The sequence below is a fragment of the Bos javanicus genome, chromosome 4, assembly GCF_032452875.1.
Source record: "Bos javanicus breed banteng chromosome 4, ARS-OSU_banteng_1.0, whole genome shotgun sequence".
In the NCBI taxonomy this organism is placed as follows: domain Eukaryota; kingdom Metazoa; phylum Chordata; class Mammalia; order Artiodactyla; family Bovidae; genus Bos; species Bos javanicus.
Window position 1 is genome coordinate 25,699,567 of NC_083871.1, and position 17,199 is coordinate 25,716,765.

Genomic DNA, 17,199 nt, shown 5'->3' on the forward strand with positions numbered 1-17,199 from the left:
CCTTATTTTCTAGAAAAGAATAGAAAACATGAAGTAGTACAAAAATGGCACAGAATTGAATATCACTTTTTTAAAAAACAAGACAAAGTATGTTTTTCCTTGCTTAGTATAAAGTCAAAACAAAATAACAAAAACAAAGAGAGAAAAAAGAAAATGAATCAAAGTCCTCACTAATGTCTACAACTCATCCCCTCCCTTACTCCTAGAGGCCCTGAGATAACTGCTGACGGTTGAGGACCTATCTTTCTACGTTCTGTCCTGTTTAAACATTCACGGTTATTTTATTTGCATTCTTTGACTATAGGAATGATTATAGATCATTTGCTATTATAAACTATACTCAGTGAATAGCATTTTCCATTACTTTTTGCAAGTTTGAATTATGATTTCCTTAGGAACAGTTCCTGGAAAACATTGTAGGATCAAAGGTTATGTATATTTTAAATGCATTTTACCAGGCAGCCTCCCAACAAGGTTAGGCTTATGTGCACTTCCCAAAACAGTGCACAAAAAGTTCCCACGCCAATGCTGGGCTTCATCATCCTCCTTAACCTCTGCCAATACTGTAAGTGAAAAACTAGCATTTGTTGTCCTAATCTGATGTTCTCTGTTCGTGAGAGTGGTTTTGAGTTTTCTAGTCAGTTGTATTTCTTTTGTTACTGTTCAATTTTCTAATTGTCTACTGTAGTATTTGTTGTTTTCCAATTGATTTATAAGAACCCTACATATATAATGATATCACCCATTAAGATATTCAAGCTGGATTTAGAAAAGGCAGAGGAACCAGAGATCAAATTGCCAACATCCACTGGATCATTGAAAAAGCAGGAGAATACCAGAAAAACATCTACTTCTGCTTTATTCACTATGCCAAAGCCTTTGACTGTGTGGATCACAACAAACTGTGGAAAATTCTTAGAGAGACAGAAACACCAGACCACCTGATCTGCCTCCTGTTAAATTTGTATGTAGGTCAAGAGGCAACATTTAGAAGTGGACATGGAACTACAGATGGTTCCAAACTGGGAAAGGAGTACGTCAAGACTGAATATTGTCAACCTACTTATTTAACTTATATGCAGAGTACATCATGAGAAATGCTGGGCTGGAGGAAGCACAAGCTGGAATCAAGATTGCCGGGAGAAATATCAATAACCTCAGATATGCAGATGATACCACCCTTATGGCAGAAAGTGAAGAAGAACTAAAGAGCCCTTGATGAAAGTGAAAGAGGAGAATGAAAAAGCTGGCTTAAAACTCAACATTCAGAAAACTAAGATCATGGCATCTGGTCCTCAGTTCATGGCAAATAGATGGGGAAACAATAGAAACAGTGACAGACTTTATTTTTGGGGCTCCAAAATCACTGCAGATGGTAATGGCAGCCATGAAATTAAAAGATGCTTGCTCTTCAGAAGAAAAGCTATAACCAACCTAGACAGCATATTAAAAAGCAGAGACATTACTTTGCCAACAAAGGTCAATCTAGTCAGAGCTGTGGCTTTTTCAGAAGTCACATACAGATGTGAGAGTAGAACCATAAAGAAAGCTGAGCACCGAAGAATTGATGCTTTTGAACTGTGGTGTTGGAGAAGGGACTCTCCAACCAGTCAATCCTAAAGGAAATCAGTCCTGAATATTCACTGGAAGGACTGATGTTGAGGCTGAAACTCCAATATTTTGGCCACATGATGCAAAGAACTGACTCACTGGAAAAGACCCTGATGCTGGGAAAGATTGAAGGCAGGAGGAGAAGGGGACGACAGAGGATAAGATAGTTAAATGGCATCACCGACTCTATGGACATGAATTTGAGTAAGCTCCAGAAGTTGGGGATGGACAGGGAAGCCTGGCGTGCTGCAGTCCATGGGGTCACAAAGAGTCGGACACAACTGAGTCACTGAACTGAACTGAACCCCCTTTAAGACATGTAATAACAATTTTCCATATTGTTTAATTTATATTTTAATTCTATGTAGGGTATTTTCTACATATGGAAATATTAAGATTTTATGTAATCAAATTAGGCACTGTTGCCCTTTTTGAAGCCTATATTTTATGTTATGCTTAGAAATGCCTTCCAGTTCCAGGATTAAAAAACTACAGATTACTGCTTTCAAAGCATGATAATATTATATTACATATTTCTTAAAAACTGTAACAAGTACAGATAATTCCACTTAATTTTAGATACTTCCCAAATTGTCTTCATTCTACAAACTATAAGAAACATGAATCAGAGTAAGTTTCTAAACAGATCACCCTATTTCATACAGAAATGTCAATGAAGCAAACTGCTCTATCGTAGCAGCTATTTTGTCAAGAGAACAACAAAGAAGCTTCAGTATTACTTCAAAATATAAAACTACAGAACATCAAAGGAACTAACTTGTAAGAATAAAAGATCAAGCTTCATGGCTCTAAACAAAGCATACCATTAACAGAATCAGTTGATTTAAATAACTAAAGAAACATCACCAAATTAACTGTATAATGTATTTCATACATTGTACCTTTTCAAAACCAATTCCCATCATGTCTTTCCATAAGACATGATCTTAAAATTACTACAACAAAAACACACTTAATGAAAAAATATACATAAACTTATAACAAATTGGTATAGGTGACTATTATTACTGTATTAGAATACATGCGAAAAGTTCACCAGAAAGTGCAGCAAACATGAGGGCTGTGTATCCATGTTCATGTTGATGACAATTTACATCAGCTCCATGTCGTAAAAGTAATTTGCACATATCAAGTTTTCCTTTATATGCAGCATGCATTAGAGGAGTCATTCCATTCTTTAACAGAAAGGGAAAAAAATATTAATTTTACTTATTTACCTTTCCCCCGCCTATGAACAATTTATGCAATTAAGTTAGAACACAAAATAAAATGAATTAATAAAACCATCTTTATAATCTACATTTTTATACTCACTTGCCACTTGGATCTTCTATAAACTGCTGAGGAAAAAAGATAGTTTCACTGGAGCCTATTATACAGAATGAAGTAAGCCAGAAAGAAGAACACCAATACTAACACATATATATGGAATTTAGAAAGATTGTAATGATAACCCTGTATGCTAACACATATATATGGAATTTAGAAAGATTGTAATGATAACCCTGTATGCGAGACAGCAAAAGAGACACAGATGTATAGAACAGTCTTTTGGACTCTGGGAGAGGGAAAGGGTGGGATGATTTGGGATAATGGCATTGAAACATGTATATTATCATATGTGAAACGAATCGCCAGTCCAGGTTTGATGCAGGATACAGGATGCTTGGGGCTGGTGCACTGGGATGACCCAGAGGGATGGTATGGCGGGGGAGGTGGGAGGGGGGTTCAGGATTGGGAACATGTGTACACCCGTGGTGGATTCATGTTGATGTATGGCAAAACCAATACAGTATTGTAAAGTAATTAGCCTCCAATTAAAATAAATAAATTTATATTAAAAAATTAAAAAAAATTTTTAAAGAAAAAAGATAGTTTCATTACTTCAGCTTTTCAACAGATTAGCAAACAGATTCAGAGAAGAATTGCTCAACCTCACTTAACTAATAAAATGGCCAGGGCAAGACTGAAACTAAATTTATCAGAGCTCTCATCCCGCCTACACATAGCTCTTGAAGAAACAAATGGAACAAAGAGATACAAATGCACTACAAAAGAAAGAAAAAAGTAAGGAAAAACCTTAAGATAAATAGCATACATATCAAGGGGAAAGTTGAATACAGTATATCCATAGCATGGAATATTATTATGTATTGATTGAATTCATCTGTATCTACTGAATTAAAGAGTTTCATGAATTACTACTGCCAATGAGAACAACAAGATGCAAGAAATGCATATTAAAGTACCCTCAATTTTAAAACAATGATCCTCAAAATCACATTTATATTTCAATCCTAAATATGATTTGGTCATATATGTGATTATATGAATATGGAGAAATGGCCAGTAGTGTTTACACCAGGCCACACTGTTTAGTCTCCACATGTTTTGTCCATATCCAATGAACATCCAACCGTATATGTTAATTATCTAAAACCACTTGGTGGATAAATAAATGAGCTGTTTCCTATAAGTAAAATTTCTCAGAACCCAGGAGAGACTCTCTGAGTGCTGGAATTTCAGTTGTTTTGGGTAAAAACCTCTCTAAAATATATAATCTCATTTTTGGAAAATTTTAGAATACTAACATAATTTGAATTGTTTTTAATGATTCTAGACTATTCTTATGAACATAATCCTCAATATTATCAGAGGTTATGTTGACATGAGAATTATTGGGAGGCTGTACAAGAGGCAAATTAGTAGGAGTAGTCAAAAGTTTCTTGGCAGTAGTAATGGGAAAATGATAAGGGAGTAGTTTTAAAAACTTTAGATATGATGACATTAAAAATAATTAAAGTTTCTCTCTCATAACTCTTAAAGAATTCATCAATATTAGTCTACTAAGTTATAATCCTATTATCATTAAAAAAAGCATTCATTCAGCAAATACTTACCGAGTGCCTAAGCTATGTCAGACAAACCTATGCACTGTCGTAGCAATGAACAAAGCCCAAGCCCCTGAAGTCTAAGTCCTGGGCACTTAAATTTTAGTAGGGGTCACAAGGCAGACGGTGATAATAAGCGCTATTGCGAGAAAACATTGCATAAGCTGGAGAGGGAATGCCACTAGGTTAGAGGAGGTTATTATTTTTAAAAGTACAAAGAATATGCCTCTGACAAGGTGGCATTTTGAACAAAGTCCTGGAGGAAGGATGTAAATATTGAATGACTAGAAGAATGAGCTCCCTGAGTGGTTCAGTGGTAAAGAATCCTCCTGCCAAAGCAGGAGATGCAGGTTTGATCCCTGGGTCAGGAAGATCCCCTGGAGAAGGAAATGGCAACACACTCCAGTATTCTTGCTTGGAAATCCCATGGATAGAGGAGCCCGGTGCACTACAGTCCATGGGGTTGCAAAGAGCCGGACACAACTCAGCAACTAAACAGAGAAGAATGCTCCAGTAGAGAGACTGCAAGAGTAAAACTCTTTGGTGTTCTGTGTTCAAGGAATACCTAGGAGGCCAAATCTGTGTGCAGCTCACTCACAGAATGTCCAGGACCTCTCTGTCTCAATCCTAGTGCTCTGTGTGTGTGTTAGTCACTCAGTTGTGTCCGACTCTTTGTGACCCCCATGGATGGTAGCCCACCAGGCTCTTCTGTCCATGGAATTCTCCAGACAAGAAGACTGGAGTGGGTTGCCATTTCCTTCTCCAGGTTTAAACATATATAGGATAGTATAGTATAGGAGTGTGTCTAATGTTTTAAACATTAAATAGGATGCCAGTGCTTGTGGAGGGTTTCCAGAAACTTATTCTTTTATTAAGCTACAGAAGAGCCATTCTACCTTAATCTGTTAAAGAGTGTTTACCCTCAGTAGCTAAATTTTATCAAATACATTATAATATCTATTGAGATGATCTATATATTTCTCTTTTACTTTGTAAAATAGTGATTTACATAAGATTTTCTAATTTGAATCATCCTGTCATCTTGGAGAAACCTTACTTTGTTAAGTCTTATTATTCTTTTGTTACACCACTGGATAAAGTTGCTAGTATTTTATATAGTGTTTCTGAATCCTTATTTAAAAAGTGCATTGAGCCCACAGTTTGCTTGGGCTTCTTCCTATTTTGGCATCAGCATTAAGATTATTTTATCAAAATGAGTTGGGCATCTGCCCATATTTTTATAAATTAATGGTACAATCTGTGTAAAATGAGAATTAAATGGTCCTTGAACATTTTGTAAAACTTACTCAGGTCTATAGCTTTAAAAGGTAGTTGGCAGTTAGATACATTTACACAAATCTTTTATTTTCCATTTTTATACTTCTATATGAGATGAATATGTTCATTTTAATGTTTCTACAAAAATCACTACTTTCATATAGATTTTCAAATGAATTAGCTTAAATATAAAAGTTATGACAATTTTTTTTTTCTCACTGCAGTTATGCTCTCACTTACTTCCTTGGTGTTTATACATATAATTTTCTTGCTTCTACTTTCCTAATTGTCTATGTTTTGGGGGGCAGGGGATCTTACATTGATAACTTTATCTTTTCTTTGTAAACAATTTCATTGTGATATGATTTACCCATTTAACGTTACAGTTATATAATTTTCAGTAGTTTCAGAGTGGAACAACTATCACCACAATCAATTTTAGAACACTTATGTCATACCCAAAAGAAACACCATGCCCACTGACAGTCATTCCCACTGGCCCCCACCCAATCCCATCACCCAGCCCTAGTCAACCACGAATCTGCTTTCTGTATCCTGGACTTGCTCATTTCTGAATTCTCCTATAAATGGAATCATAATATTCACAGTCTTGTTTGATTGGGTTCTTTTACTTGGCAGAATTTTACCCGACATTCACCATGTTGTAGCATGCACCAGGATGTCTTTCCTTTTTATAACTGAGTAATACTCCATTGCATAGATATACCAAACTGTGTTTATCCACTTATCAGTTGACCAATGTTTTGAACTGTTTCCACCTTTGGCACTTTGGCTGTTACGAATAATGCTGCTATAAACATTCAAGTTCAAAACTTTTGTATTGCCATATGTTTTATTTTTCTTAGTTATATACCTAGGATTGCTGTGTGATACGATGACTCTTACGTTTAACCATTTGAGGAACTGTCAACCCATTTTAAAGAGCAGCTGCACCATTTTACATTCCCACCAGCAAAGCATGAGGGTTCCAGTTTCTCCACATCCTCACCAATACTTGTTATCATCTCTTTTATTTTCACCATCCTAGTGGGTATTCCATGCATTGGAGGAGGAAATGGCAACCCACTCCAGTGTTCTGGCCTGGAGAATCCCAGGGACGGGGGAGCCTGGTGGGCTGCCGTCTACGGGGTCACACAGAGTCGGACACGACTGAAGTGACTTAGCAGCAGCAGCAGTAGCAGTGGGTATAAAGTAGCCTCTCACTGTGGTTTTGATTTGCACTCCCCTGGCAGCTAATTTTGAGCCTTTTTTCATGTGCATATTGGCCATTTGTATGTTTTCTTTGGAGCAATGTCTATTCAGATCCTTTGCCCATTTTTAAATAGGGTGATTTGTAATTTTTATTATTGAGTTGTAGGGGTTCTTAACACATTTCGGTTACAAATCCCTTACCAGATAGGATCTGTAAAACCATTCATTCTGTGGGTTTTCTTTTTACTTTTTTGGATGGTGTGGTTTGAAGTACAAAGGTTTTCATTTTTGTTTTTTCTTTTGTTGCTTATGTTTAATGACTTTTAAAATTTTTTATTTCGATTTTTTCTTAATTCATTTCCTGTATTTTCTGAGAATATTATTTTTCATCTAATTTCATGAGCTGAAAGCACAGACCACCACAAAGATTTAAAGTACAATAATAAATGCTATGAAATTTCCTCTGAATATGATTTTGGCCACATGACACCAGTTTTTGATCAACAGTAGCTTTTGGTAAATATTGTGCTTTCAGCTGTAAATAGTAGGTAAATTCTACTTCTATTTCTTCCTTTAGCCAAGAATTATTCAGAATTTTAACACGCATTCAGGTTATATGTTTTATTATTTGGATCAAATTTTTATTTTCAGTGTTATATTACATTTGGTGACCTTGTTCAAAATTAGCTACAATTTTCCTGTACAAATTAGTATCATTCACAGGCAAATTTTTACCAGTGATCCATGTAAAATGGGGATGTACTATTTCTGTCTTATACACAGTGCAGAGACTGTTAGGTTATCCAATTTTCCAACTCTTGAATACTTCTACTTAACCAGAAGATGCTTTTGTGGTCTTACAAATTTCTCCTTTGATTTCTGTCTTTTTCATTTTGAACCTCAAAGCTTATAGGCTTATTAGTGAAGGCTTAAGGCTGTCATGTTCTTGGAGGATTCTTAATGATCTATAGCAAAGAGTCTTCATCTTTTTGTTTGTTTTTTGCTTTTGCTTTATTTTGTCTGATATTAATTTTGCTATCCATGTGTGGGTAAAGGGTTAACAAAACACTTCCTTTTCTGCGTGAGAAACAGAAATTCAGTTAACTGTCTGTAGTACTAGAACTGCCCTGCATAATTGTGTAGCTACTAGCCACACATGGCTAATGGCTGCCATTCTGGACAGCTTGGAAGAGAAATTACCATCATCTCAGAAAGTTATTTTGGACAGCAACTGTTCTATAATGTAGAGTTTAGATTCAGTTAACCTTCCCTAGGAGAACTGCTGGATGTATGTTTAAAAACGAGAAATATTCTAAAAATTTTTTTCAGAATGTGATGTCAATTTATACCTAATCCATTAGCATATATAAGTCCAGTGTTTCCCATACTTCATAAGAAATGATATAGTATTGGTTTAATTGTCACTTATTTGATTGCCAGTAAAATTAAACATTTTTTACATGCTATTTGTCTTTTGCAACCTGTCTTGCTGATATTTGCTTTAGAGCTTAATATAACTTGAGGACAAATGCTAGAAAACAACTCTTATTATTAGATTTTATATATTATCTATTCTCATAGGAAGTAAAACATCTTATTAAACATTTTAAATTTTACCTCATCCAAGCAGTTGACACGAACATTCTTGCTGCCTAACAATGTTCCAGCTTCTTGGACAGTACCTTAAAAAAAGAAAGAAAGAAAATGCAAAGTATTTATCTTTAGAAAAGAATCTAATGCCAAGGAAACAAACTTTAAAGGATTATCTGTGAAACTAAGATGAGTCAGGTTAGGTTATTAAGAAATAAAACATCAATCACATAGTAGTTCTTCCACAAAGTAATTATTCCCAAGAACAGATTCATAGAGCCTAAAATAGCTCCATCTTGCTTTTACTTCCACTGGCCTCAGAGTATATTAAATTGGCCGCATTTTCCTTTTGGCAGTAATACAAAAACCACAAGGCCTAAGACTTTTAATACTGAAACAATCTTAAAGGGCATCTAATCCAACCCACCATCTAAAGCTTAAACTGCAGTCAGTGTAATAACTGGGGTTCAAAATCCAGTCAGTATTTATATACGTTGTCACCACTAGGCCCTGTGAATTGATGGCATTCTTGTAATAGAATTCTTGGTTTGGAAATGCTGAGGTAAACGTTATCTTTAAAGCCCGGTACTGTATAAAAGTGCCGTTACGGCCAGGATTCAGACTCTCATACTGAAAGTCATCTGATATAAAACTAAAGGTCAGTTTCTGTAAATTTGTAAATACGCTGTAATTGGGCCACAACTGTCAGGTTTTCCAGCCGTCTATAAGACACACTGACAGAAGCAAGCAATCTCAGGAGAAAATGTTGCTATTATCGTCATTAGTAGAAGCCAACCACATGTTCTGCCAAAAAAATTCTAGTGTGAAGGGGAACAGGATAATGAAATTGCACGTTCTCAGGGAGAAAGGATGAGCTAAGCCTCTCCTCTGAAAGGACATGGAAGAACTGAAGCATTCTCAATGAGGAATTATTTCTTCTTTTTAAATTTAGAATTATAGTTCAAGAATATGCTAAACTCTGCAGTTCTTCCAGAGTTAAAGGTGGAAAGCAGAATCGAGTTTAGCCTGCTTCTTTCTACCTGATCTGCTTCTTAGGCACATTATCTGAGTGCTCCTAACCAACAGAGGGGAGACACAGAAATGTCTCCTAGACCGAAGCTGCAACAGCTCGGCTGGGGAAATGTCAAGTGAGTGATCTGCACGGCCCTGGACTATGACAGCTATTCTCTCAATAGTTCGTTTGTCTGATCCTGCGGTCCATCTGAGGGCCAGTTGGTATCACTGGTTGAATGGCTATGGCTACAGAGAGAGAGGGGAAAGCCTTCAATCATGCAAGCAGGTTCTGTACAGAACCTTATCCATACCCATGGTTTCTCACCAGAGACTCAAACATCTTTGGAAAGGAATTAGAACAAACTCTAGCATCCCAATTTCACTTGAGGAAGATGCTTCAGTTGAACCTCATTATCCACTGAGGAATAACTGAAGTTACTTTTCATCCAACCAAGAGATGTTTATGCAGTAAAGGGAGAATACTATAGGGACTGTGATCATGCCAAAGCCTGCTATATGTTAGGGGGAAGATGGGAATTACAATCATAAAACCTTGGCTCAGGTTAGGGAACAGGCCAATAATTCTATAAAAGTTGAGCCCAAGGGCTAACAATGCATGTTGAATCTGTCCAGTCACAGGGCAATTTAAAAAAAAAAAGATGAGGCATTCACTCACACGCCATGGAATACCAGTTAGTCTTTTGAAATGCAGGGACCATGGTTAGAAAACTTTTCTCAAATGGTTTGGGAATCCAGAGAATGAAAACAGAGTTTGGAAAACACATGAGCACAATACCCCCAAGAAATGAAACTTCCAATGATTTCTAATTTGGTGTTCCTAATTTAATGACATTAGTGGGAAACTGTACAAGTCTACAAAGCATGGAAATGGGAGACAAATGGTTAACGCAGAAGGATTTTTTTTTTTTTTTTTTGGCCATTCCTCACTGTGCATATAGGAGACTCTCAAACAATATTTTGCAATTAAGTTTAAAAGATTAATTGCTTTCCTCGAGAAAGAAATGTGTTAAATCTCAGTTAACAAACTCTTAAGATGAAGAAATGTGGTACTAAAAGAGGGATAGGAAATGAGACATTTCACTGGAGACAAAAATGAACAGACCTATAATGAAGAAAAGTAATATTTAATGATTTGGTTCCCTTGTGAGACTTTCTCCAAATTACTCCAGAGAAGAAAACACAACCTAACCTGCTCCATTAGGGTGGGACTGATAACTTATCTGGATGGACCAGCATTTTAGCAGAAAAGAGATCACGGTAAGTGTGATAGTCTCACTGTTACTGCCCTCTCTTATACCACACCACAGACCTTTTAGCATCACTCTAAAAATGAACAAGTCCTATAAAACCCTCAGTGTTCCCATCGATGAAACAGAAATAATAACATCCATCCCATACAGCTCTTAAGACTAAGGGCTTGTCTTGGTGTAGGGTAGAGAGTACAACTTCTGTGCACACTAGATGCTCCTGTTATTTGTATTTAGAGCAGCATAATAAAATTTATTGTGACACTCCTAATTTCTAGTTTGGGACTACTGGTCTCACTGAGCACAAGAAGTTGCCAAAATAAACAAAAAGGGAGAAACAAACATGACATCTCTGTTCCCAGCAACCCATCAGATGGTCATGAGATCTGGATATGTGTGAATTCTAGGCTTCCCTGGTGGCTCAGCTGGTAAAGAATCCACCTGCAATGTGGGAGACCTGGGTTAGATCCCTGGGTTGGGAAGATCCCTTGGAGAAGGGAAAGGCTACCCACTCCAGTATTCTGGTCTGGAAGAGACAGACATGACTGAACGACTTTCCCTCCACTTCCCAAAAAGAATGTCTTTTTGTGAGGAAGCTGTATCAAAGTTAAGTATTTAAAAAAACTCTTTGACTTGTTAGTTGCTATAACATTTATGTGTAAGTAAAATCATGTATAAAATAAAGTGTCTGGATTTTAAAATAATATGTGGATACAGATTTAGTCATAAATACACAGTTATAAATGTATTTTTAAATAGACTTTTAATTACAACATGCATTTTGAAATACTGACTCTGTTTAAGTGTAAAGTTTCTAAATTCTCCTACTTGTATCTATTTTTAGACTTTGTAACCAAATGTCCTTAAGTTAGGATTATGAATCACTGCATAAAAAAAAAATAGAATCTAAAAGAGCTGTTTTGTAAATGAACACAAGGAAGCCCATAGAGGTTATAAAACCTGCCCAGTCATATAGTTAACAGTTTCTATGTATTTGAATTTAAATTTGTTTTTGAACTCTATGCTATAATTGATTATTAGGAGACCTGAATCTTTATCAAATTGCCAACATCCGTTGCATCATTGAAAAAGCAAGAGAGTTCCAGAAAAACATCTACTTCTGCTTTATTGATTACGCCAAAGCCTTTGACTGTATAAATCACAACAAACCATGGAAAATTCTTAAAGAGAAGGGAATACCAGACTACCTCACCTGCCTCCCGAGAGATCTGTATACAGGTCAAAAGGCAACACCTAGAACTGGACATTGAACAGATTGGTTCCAAATTGGGAAAGGAGTACGTCAAGGCTGAATATTGATTGTCACCTGCTTATTTAACTTATATGCAGAGTACATCATGTGAAATGCTGGGCTGGATGAAGCACAAACTGGAATCAAGATTGCCAGGAGAAATATCAATAACCTCAGGTACGCAGATGACATCACCCTTATGGCAGAAAGTGAAGAAGAACTAAAGAGCCTCTTGATGAAAGTGAAAGAGGAGAGTGAAAAAGTTGACTTAAAACTCAACATTCAGAAAACGAAGATTGTGGCATCTAGTCCCATCACTTCATGGCAAATAGATGGGGAAACAATGGAAATGATGAAAGACTTTATTTTGGGGGGCTCCAAAATCACTGCAGATGGTAACTGCAGCCATGAAATTAAAAAATGCTTGCTCCTTAAAAGAAAAGCTATGACCAACCTAGACAGCATACTAAAAAGCAGAGACATTACTTTGTCAACAAAGGTCCGTCTAGTCAAGGCTATGGTTTTTCCAGTGGTCATGTATGGATGTGAGAGTTGGACTATAAAGAAAGCTGAGCGCAGAAGAATTGATGCTTTTGAACTGTGGTGTTGGAGAAGACTCTTGAGAGTCCCTTGGACTGCAAGGAGATCAAACCAGTCCATCCTAAAGGAGATCAGTCCTGGATGTTCATTGGAAGGACTGATGCTGAGGCTGAAACTCCAATACTTTGGCCACCTGATGCAAAGAACAGACTCACTGGAAAGGACCCTGATGCTGGGAAAGATTGAAGGTGGAAGGAGAAGGGGATGACAGAGAATGAGACGGTTGGATGGCATCACTGACGCAATGGACATGAATTTGAGCAAGCACTGGGAGTTGGTAATGGACAGGGAAGCCTGGCATGCTGCAGTCTACGGGGTCACAAAGAGTCAGACCCAACTGAGTGACTGAACTGAACTGAATCTTTCTATGTATCAGAGGCACTAGAAATAACCGTATTAACTCCACAGGACCTTAGAGCAGGATCTTTTTAACAGTCCCAAATTGGAAATAACTGAAATGTCCCTAAGTGTGACCAGATAGGCACATAATGATACATCTATACACGGGGAATAAAAAAAGAAAATAAAAAACAAACTGTTGGTACCATACAGATGAACCTCAAAATCATGATGCTGAGTGAAAAAAGTCATGCAAAAAAAAAGGGGGGGGATTATTTACTGTACTTATTTTATAATTCCACTTTTATAAAATTCTAGAATAAATAAATTTAACCAACAGTGACAGAAACCTATCGGTGGTTGCCTAGAGACAGGGTTGGAGGGAGTGGCAGATTATAAAAGGTATGCAGAATCTTTTGAGGTAACGCAACTGGTCATTGTGTGGATTGCAGTGAAGGTTTCGTGGATGTATACTTATGTCAAAACTCTCTTTTAAAAAATGTGCATTTTAAATATGCATCGTTTATCATACTTAAATTATACTCCAGTAAGACTGGTAGAATAAACCTTATTGTTCAAGCCTGTTTCATAGCTCCTTTAACACAAATAATGGAAAAGGAGAAAAAGAAAAGAAAGTACATTACTTTCTCGTGAAATCAGCAATACTGACTCCAGGGATTTCAAGTACTAAACAAGATAAGTAATGAAAGACCTTCTAGTTTATATTCTTAAAGGAGGTTTCATTTATTTTGAAACAGTGCTTCCTCAGTGTTTAGTGAAAAAGATATCAGAACTTGGAAGAATGGCTCAATCTACAAGTAATATAAGCCACTAAACTGTGCTTCAGTGATTTCATTTCTCTTCTGAAATGTTGTGAAATGGATGCTGTCAGTGACTATAATTTAAATGGATATGTGAGAAACAGCTTCTCAGTTTCATCTGGAACTTCTTCTTGGCATTCCAACAAATAAACAACCTGTAGAGTAGCTAGCATATGAATTCACTCAAAAGAAGAAATTGTTCTTAAAGTGTCCAGTGCCATATGTGGTATTCTCTGGGCTATAAGTCCCCCTTACAATCTGCTTAACTTTTGGAGGGCAGTGATTAGCAGGATGGAGACATTCAAAACTTTGCTGAGCTTATTTCAGACTGGCCAAGGTGACAGGTCACACTTGGCTAGAAATTTATTGTTAATTTCACAGACTAGTACTGACTAATCCAGTGCTTCTCAAAGTCGAGAAATGTACCAAAAGGAGGAAAAATATCAGAACTGTACTCAGTTCTTTAAAAAAAAAAAAAAAGGCTTCTTATGAGTACAAATAAAAGCTCTGTTATATGACCTTTGTTCGGCTATAAGCCAACAATTTTTTTTACAAATTGTTGTTTAGTTGCTAAGTCATGTCCAACTCTTTGGGACCCCATGGACTGTAGCCCACCAGGCTCCTTAGTCCATGGGATTTCCCAGGCAAGAATACTGGAGTGGGTTGCTTCTTTCTTCTCCAGGGGATATTCCCAACCCAGGTATTAAACCCACTGTCTTCTGCTTGGCAGGCAGATTCTTCACCCCTGAGCCACTTGCACACAAAACTACAAAATCACTTACAATTAAAATTAATTTAACTTGACAGATGATAATATTTTAATGCAATTACCTTACAGAGTGAGTAAGATATGGTATGGACTGCTATGGTGTTGATTTCATTTTTTCATTTTTTTGTTTAGTTTGTTTTCAAGTCCACCATGTTTCTACAACTGTGGGCCAGATGATATCTCTGCTCTGCCACTTATTACCTGTGTTACATTGGGCAAGCTATTTAACTTTTCAATTCCTTGGTTTATTACCTATCAAATAGAGACTGCCATATTTACCATAATCATAGCCAACACAATATCTTAAATACTTTATATATACTAACTCATTTAAAATGTTGTAAAGTGTTACGTGTGTCTTAGTTGCTCAGTCGTGTCCAACTCTTTGCGACCTCACAGACTGTAGCCTACCAGGCTTCTCTGTCCATGGAATTTTCCAGGCAAGAATACTGGGGTAGATTGCCATCCCCTTCTCCAAAGGAACTTCCCAACCCAGGGATCGAACCCTGATCTCCTGCATTGCAGGTAGATTCTTTACCTTTTAAGCTACAGAGAAGTCTGTATTCCTAGCTTATGAAGATTAAATGCACGGATACATCTAAAGTGCTAAGAATTATGCCAGACCCATGATAATAGTCGGTAAAGGTCAGCTACAGTTTTCTCATTACTTTTTGAAGAGTACGGTGATGTCCCACCGGCCTTCACTTGACAAGAATGTATCACATACTAAGTCCATCACACTTCTTTTCTCATCAGCTTGCACCCAATAAATAGCTGAAAGAGGGTCCATGTAATTTGTTGAACAATGTGAGCCCGGTAGAAAAAAAAAAAAAATCACAGGGTTAACCAGGCTAAATTCACATCAATTGTTTCATTTAATCTTTACAAATAAAAACTAGTGGACACTCAGTAATTTATCCAAGCTTTCCCCTTCCCACACACACACACATATACACACACACACACACACACACACACACACACACCCCATCTACACCTTTCAGAGACCCACTTTACAAAACTGCTCTCTTGTTTACACTTTTGAGAGAAGGTGATAGCCCTGGACTGCTTAAAAACAGCATTTGCATCCCAGGTGGATTGTAAATTGATCCTTTGTCTCCTTTTTTGCCCAGCACTGTACCTGGCACAGAGCTGAGACTCACATGGTTGGGGAGCTGAATCCCAGAGCCACCAAAAGCACGGAGAAATTAACCAGAGATAGGCAGAACAGAAAGACTGCGTGCCAAATAGGTCAGCGAGAACCACGCTGAACAAACACATTGCACTAACTCCAAGGCCCACAAATTCTGGGCAAAGAACACTTATCATGACAAACACACAGCTGTGACTAACTTAAAATTCTTGAGGTCACATCGGGTGGGCTCAGGTCATCAGCACCTGTTGAGTTCCAATCTGATTTTTCTCTCTTTTCCGAGTGCACTTTCCTTGTCAGTATAAAGTTTGCCTTCCTCTCTCTCTGTAGGTCCAGATCTGAGCCATGTTACTTAGAAAGACTGGAAATTGGGAAGCTTTTTATGTCATTATGACCAGCCTCTCTGCCGATCCCGATCTAGGGCAAGCTCATTCTTGAGCTTAAAACAGCCACGTGAACAACGCCCGCAGTTCCCACGCATCCCCATCCCCGCGTGGTGACAGTACCGAAGCAACGTATTCATGCTGTTGTCCCCTGCCAGGTAACGGGACTTGGCAGTAAACTCTTCTGGGATATCCGCTGGGGGACTGAGGGGACACATGGCTTCTGGCTCGTCCCCGGGGCCTGCGTCTCCCTCCCTAGTACTATGAGCGGTGGAATTGGGACTCGCGTTGGGAGAACGGAAGAGAATGCGCGCAGAGAGCGATTACCAGATCGCAGCCCTGCCCAGAGCGCCAAGCGGTGTGGACGCCTCCTCAACCCCTTCGCTTTCGCGCGAGTTTCTGCGGCGGTCGGGGCTTCTGGAAGGATGCCAGGGAGGCCTTGCAGGCAGAAGCCTCAATGAGGCAAGTTACAGATGTCGTTTTGTGCCCTTATAAAGAACCCTGCTCCTTAGGAGCTCTCTCCACCCCCCAAAAGGGGGCGGAGACAGCCAAGGGATCCAGATCATTCGGCCCCCGGAAGTCGAAATGGCCCTGTAGACACCCGTCTATGAGCCTGAAACTTTACGGCCACTATCGCCCAGGCGGACTGTGGTCAATTCACCTGAGGAGTTTTGAAGAATGCACATTCTGAGGCCCCACCCCCACGTGGCTCTTTATTATCCGATGTGGAGCCCGGAAAGGTGCCGCCTTCTAAAAGCTGATTCAGAGGACGAATGTCTGCAACCTCCGCTCTCGTCCCAGCTGCGCTTCTCCCTCCCCACCTCTCCGCCTCCGCAACTCGTCCCAGACCAAAGGGAGGAGCGCTGTTACCCGGTGGTAGGGTGTCAACCTCGGAAAACCGCAACCTGGGGTCAGCCGGGCCTGGGGCGCGGCAAGGGCTCCGCCACGCCCCTCCCTCCCCTCCCCGGCCAGGCAGGCAGAGCCCCCGTCGCAGCCC

General features: G+C 38.4%; 1 protein-coding gene across 4 annotated transcripts in view; it reads right to left on the reverse strand.

The window, feature by feature from the left end:
- The window catches only part of ANKMY2 (ankyrin repeat and MYND domain containing 2), a 45,660-nt gene that overhangs the window by 28,005 nt on the left and 456 nt on the right, over positions 1-17,199 (reverse strand). For 2 of the 4 annotated variants that reach the window (XM_061413622.1, XM_061413621.1), the window contains exons 2-3: positions 8,631-8,695; positions 2,669-2,807 (exon numbers count right to left, since the gene is read on the reverse strand). In XM_061413622.1, coding sequence (XP_061269606.1) covers positions 2,669-2,807; positions 8,631-8,695 — 204 coding nt within the window. The other 2 variants (XM_061413624.1, XM_061413625.1) reach the window with 2 other exon arrangements.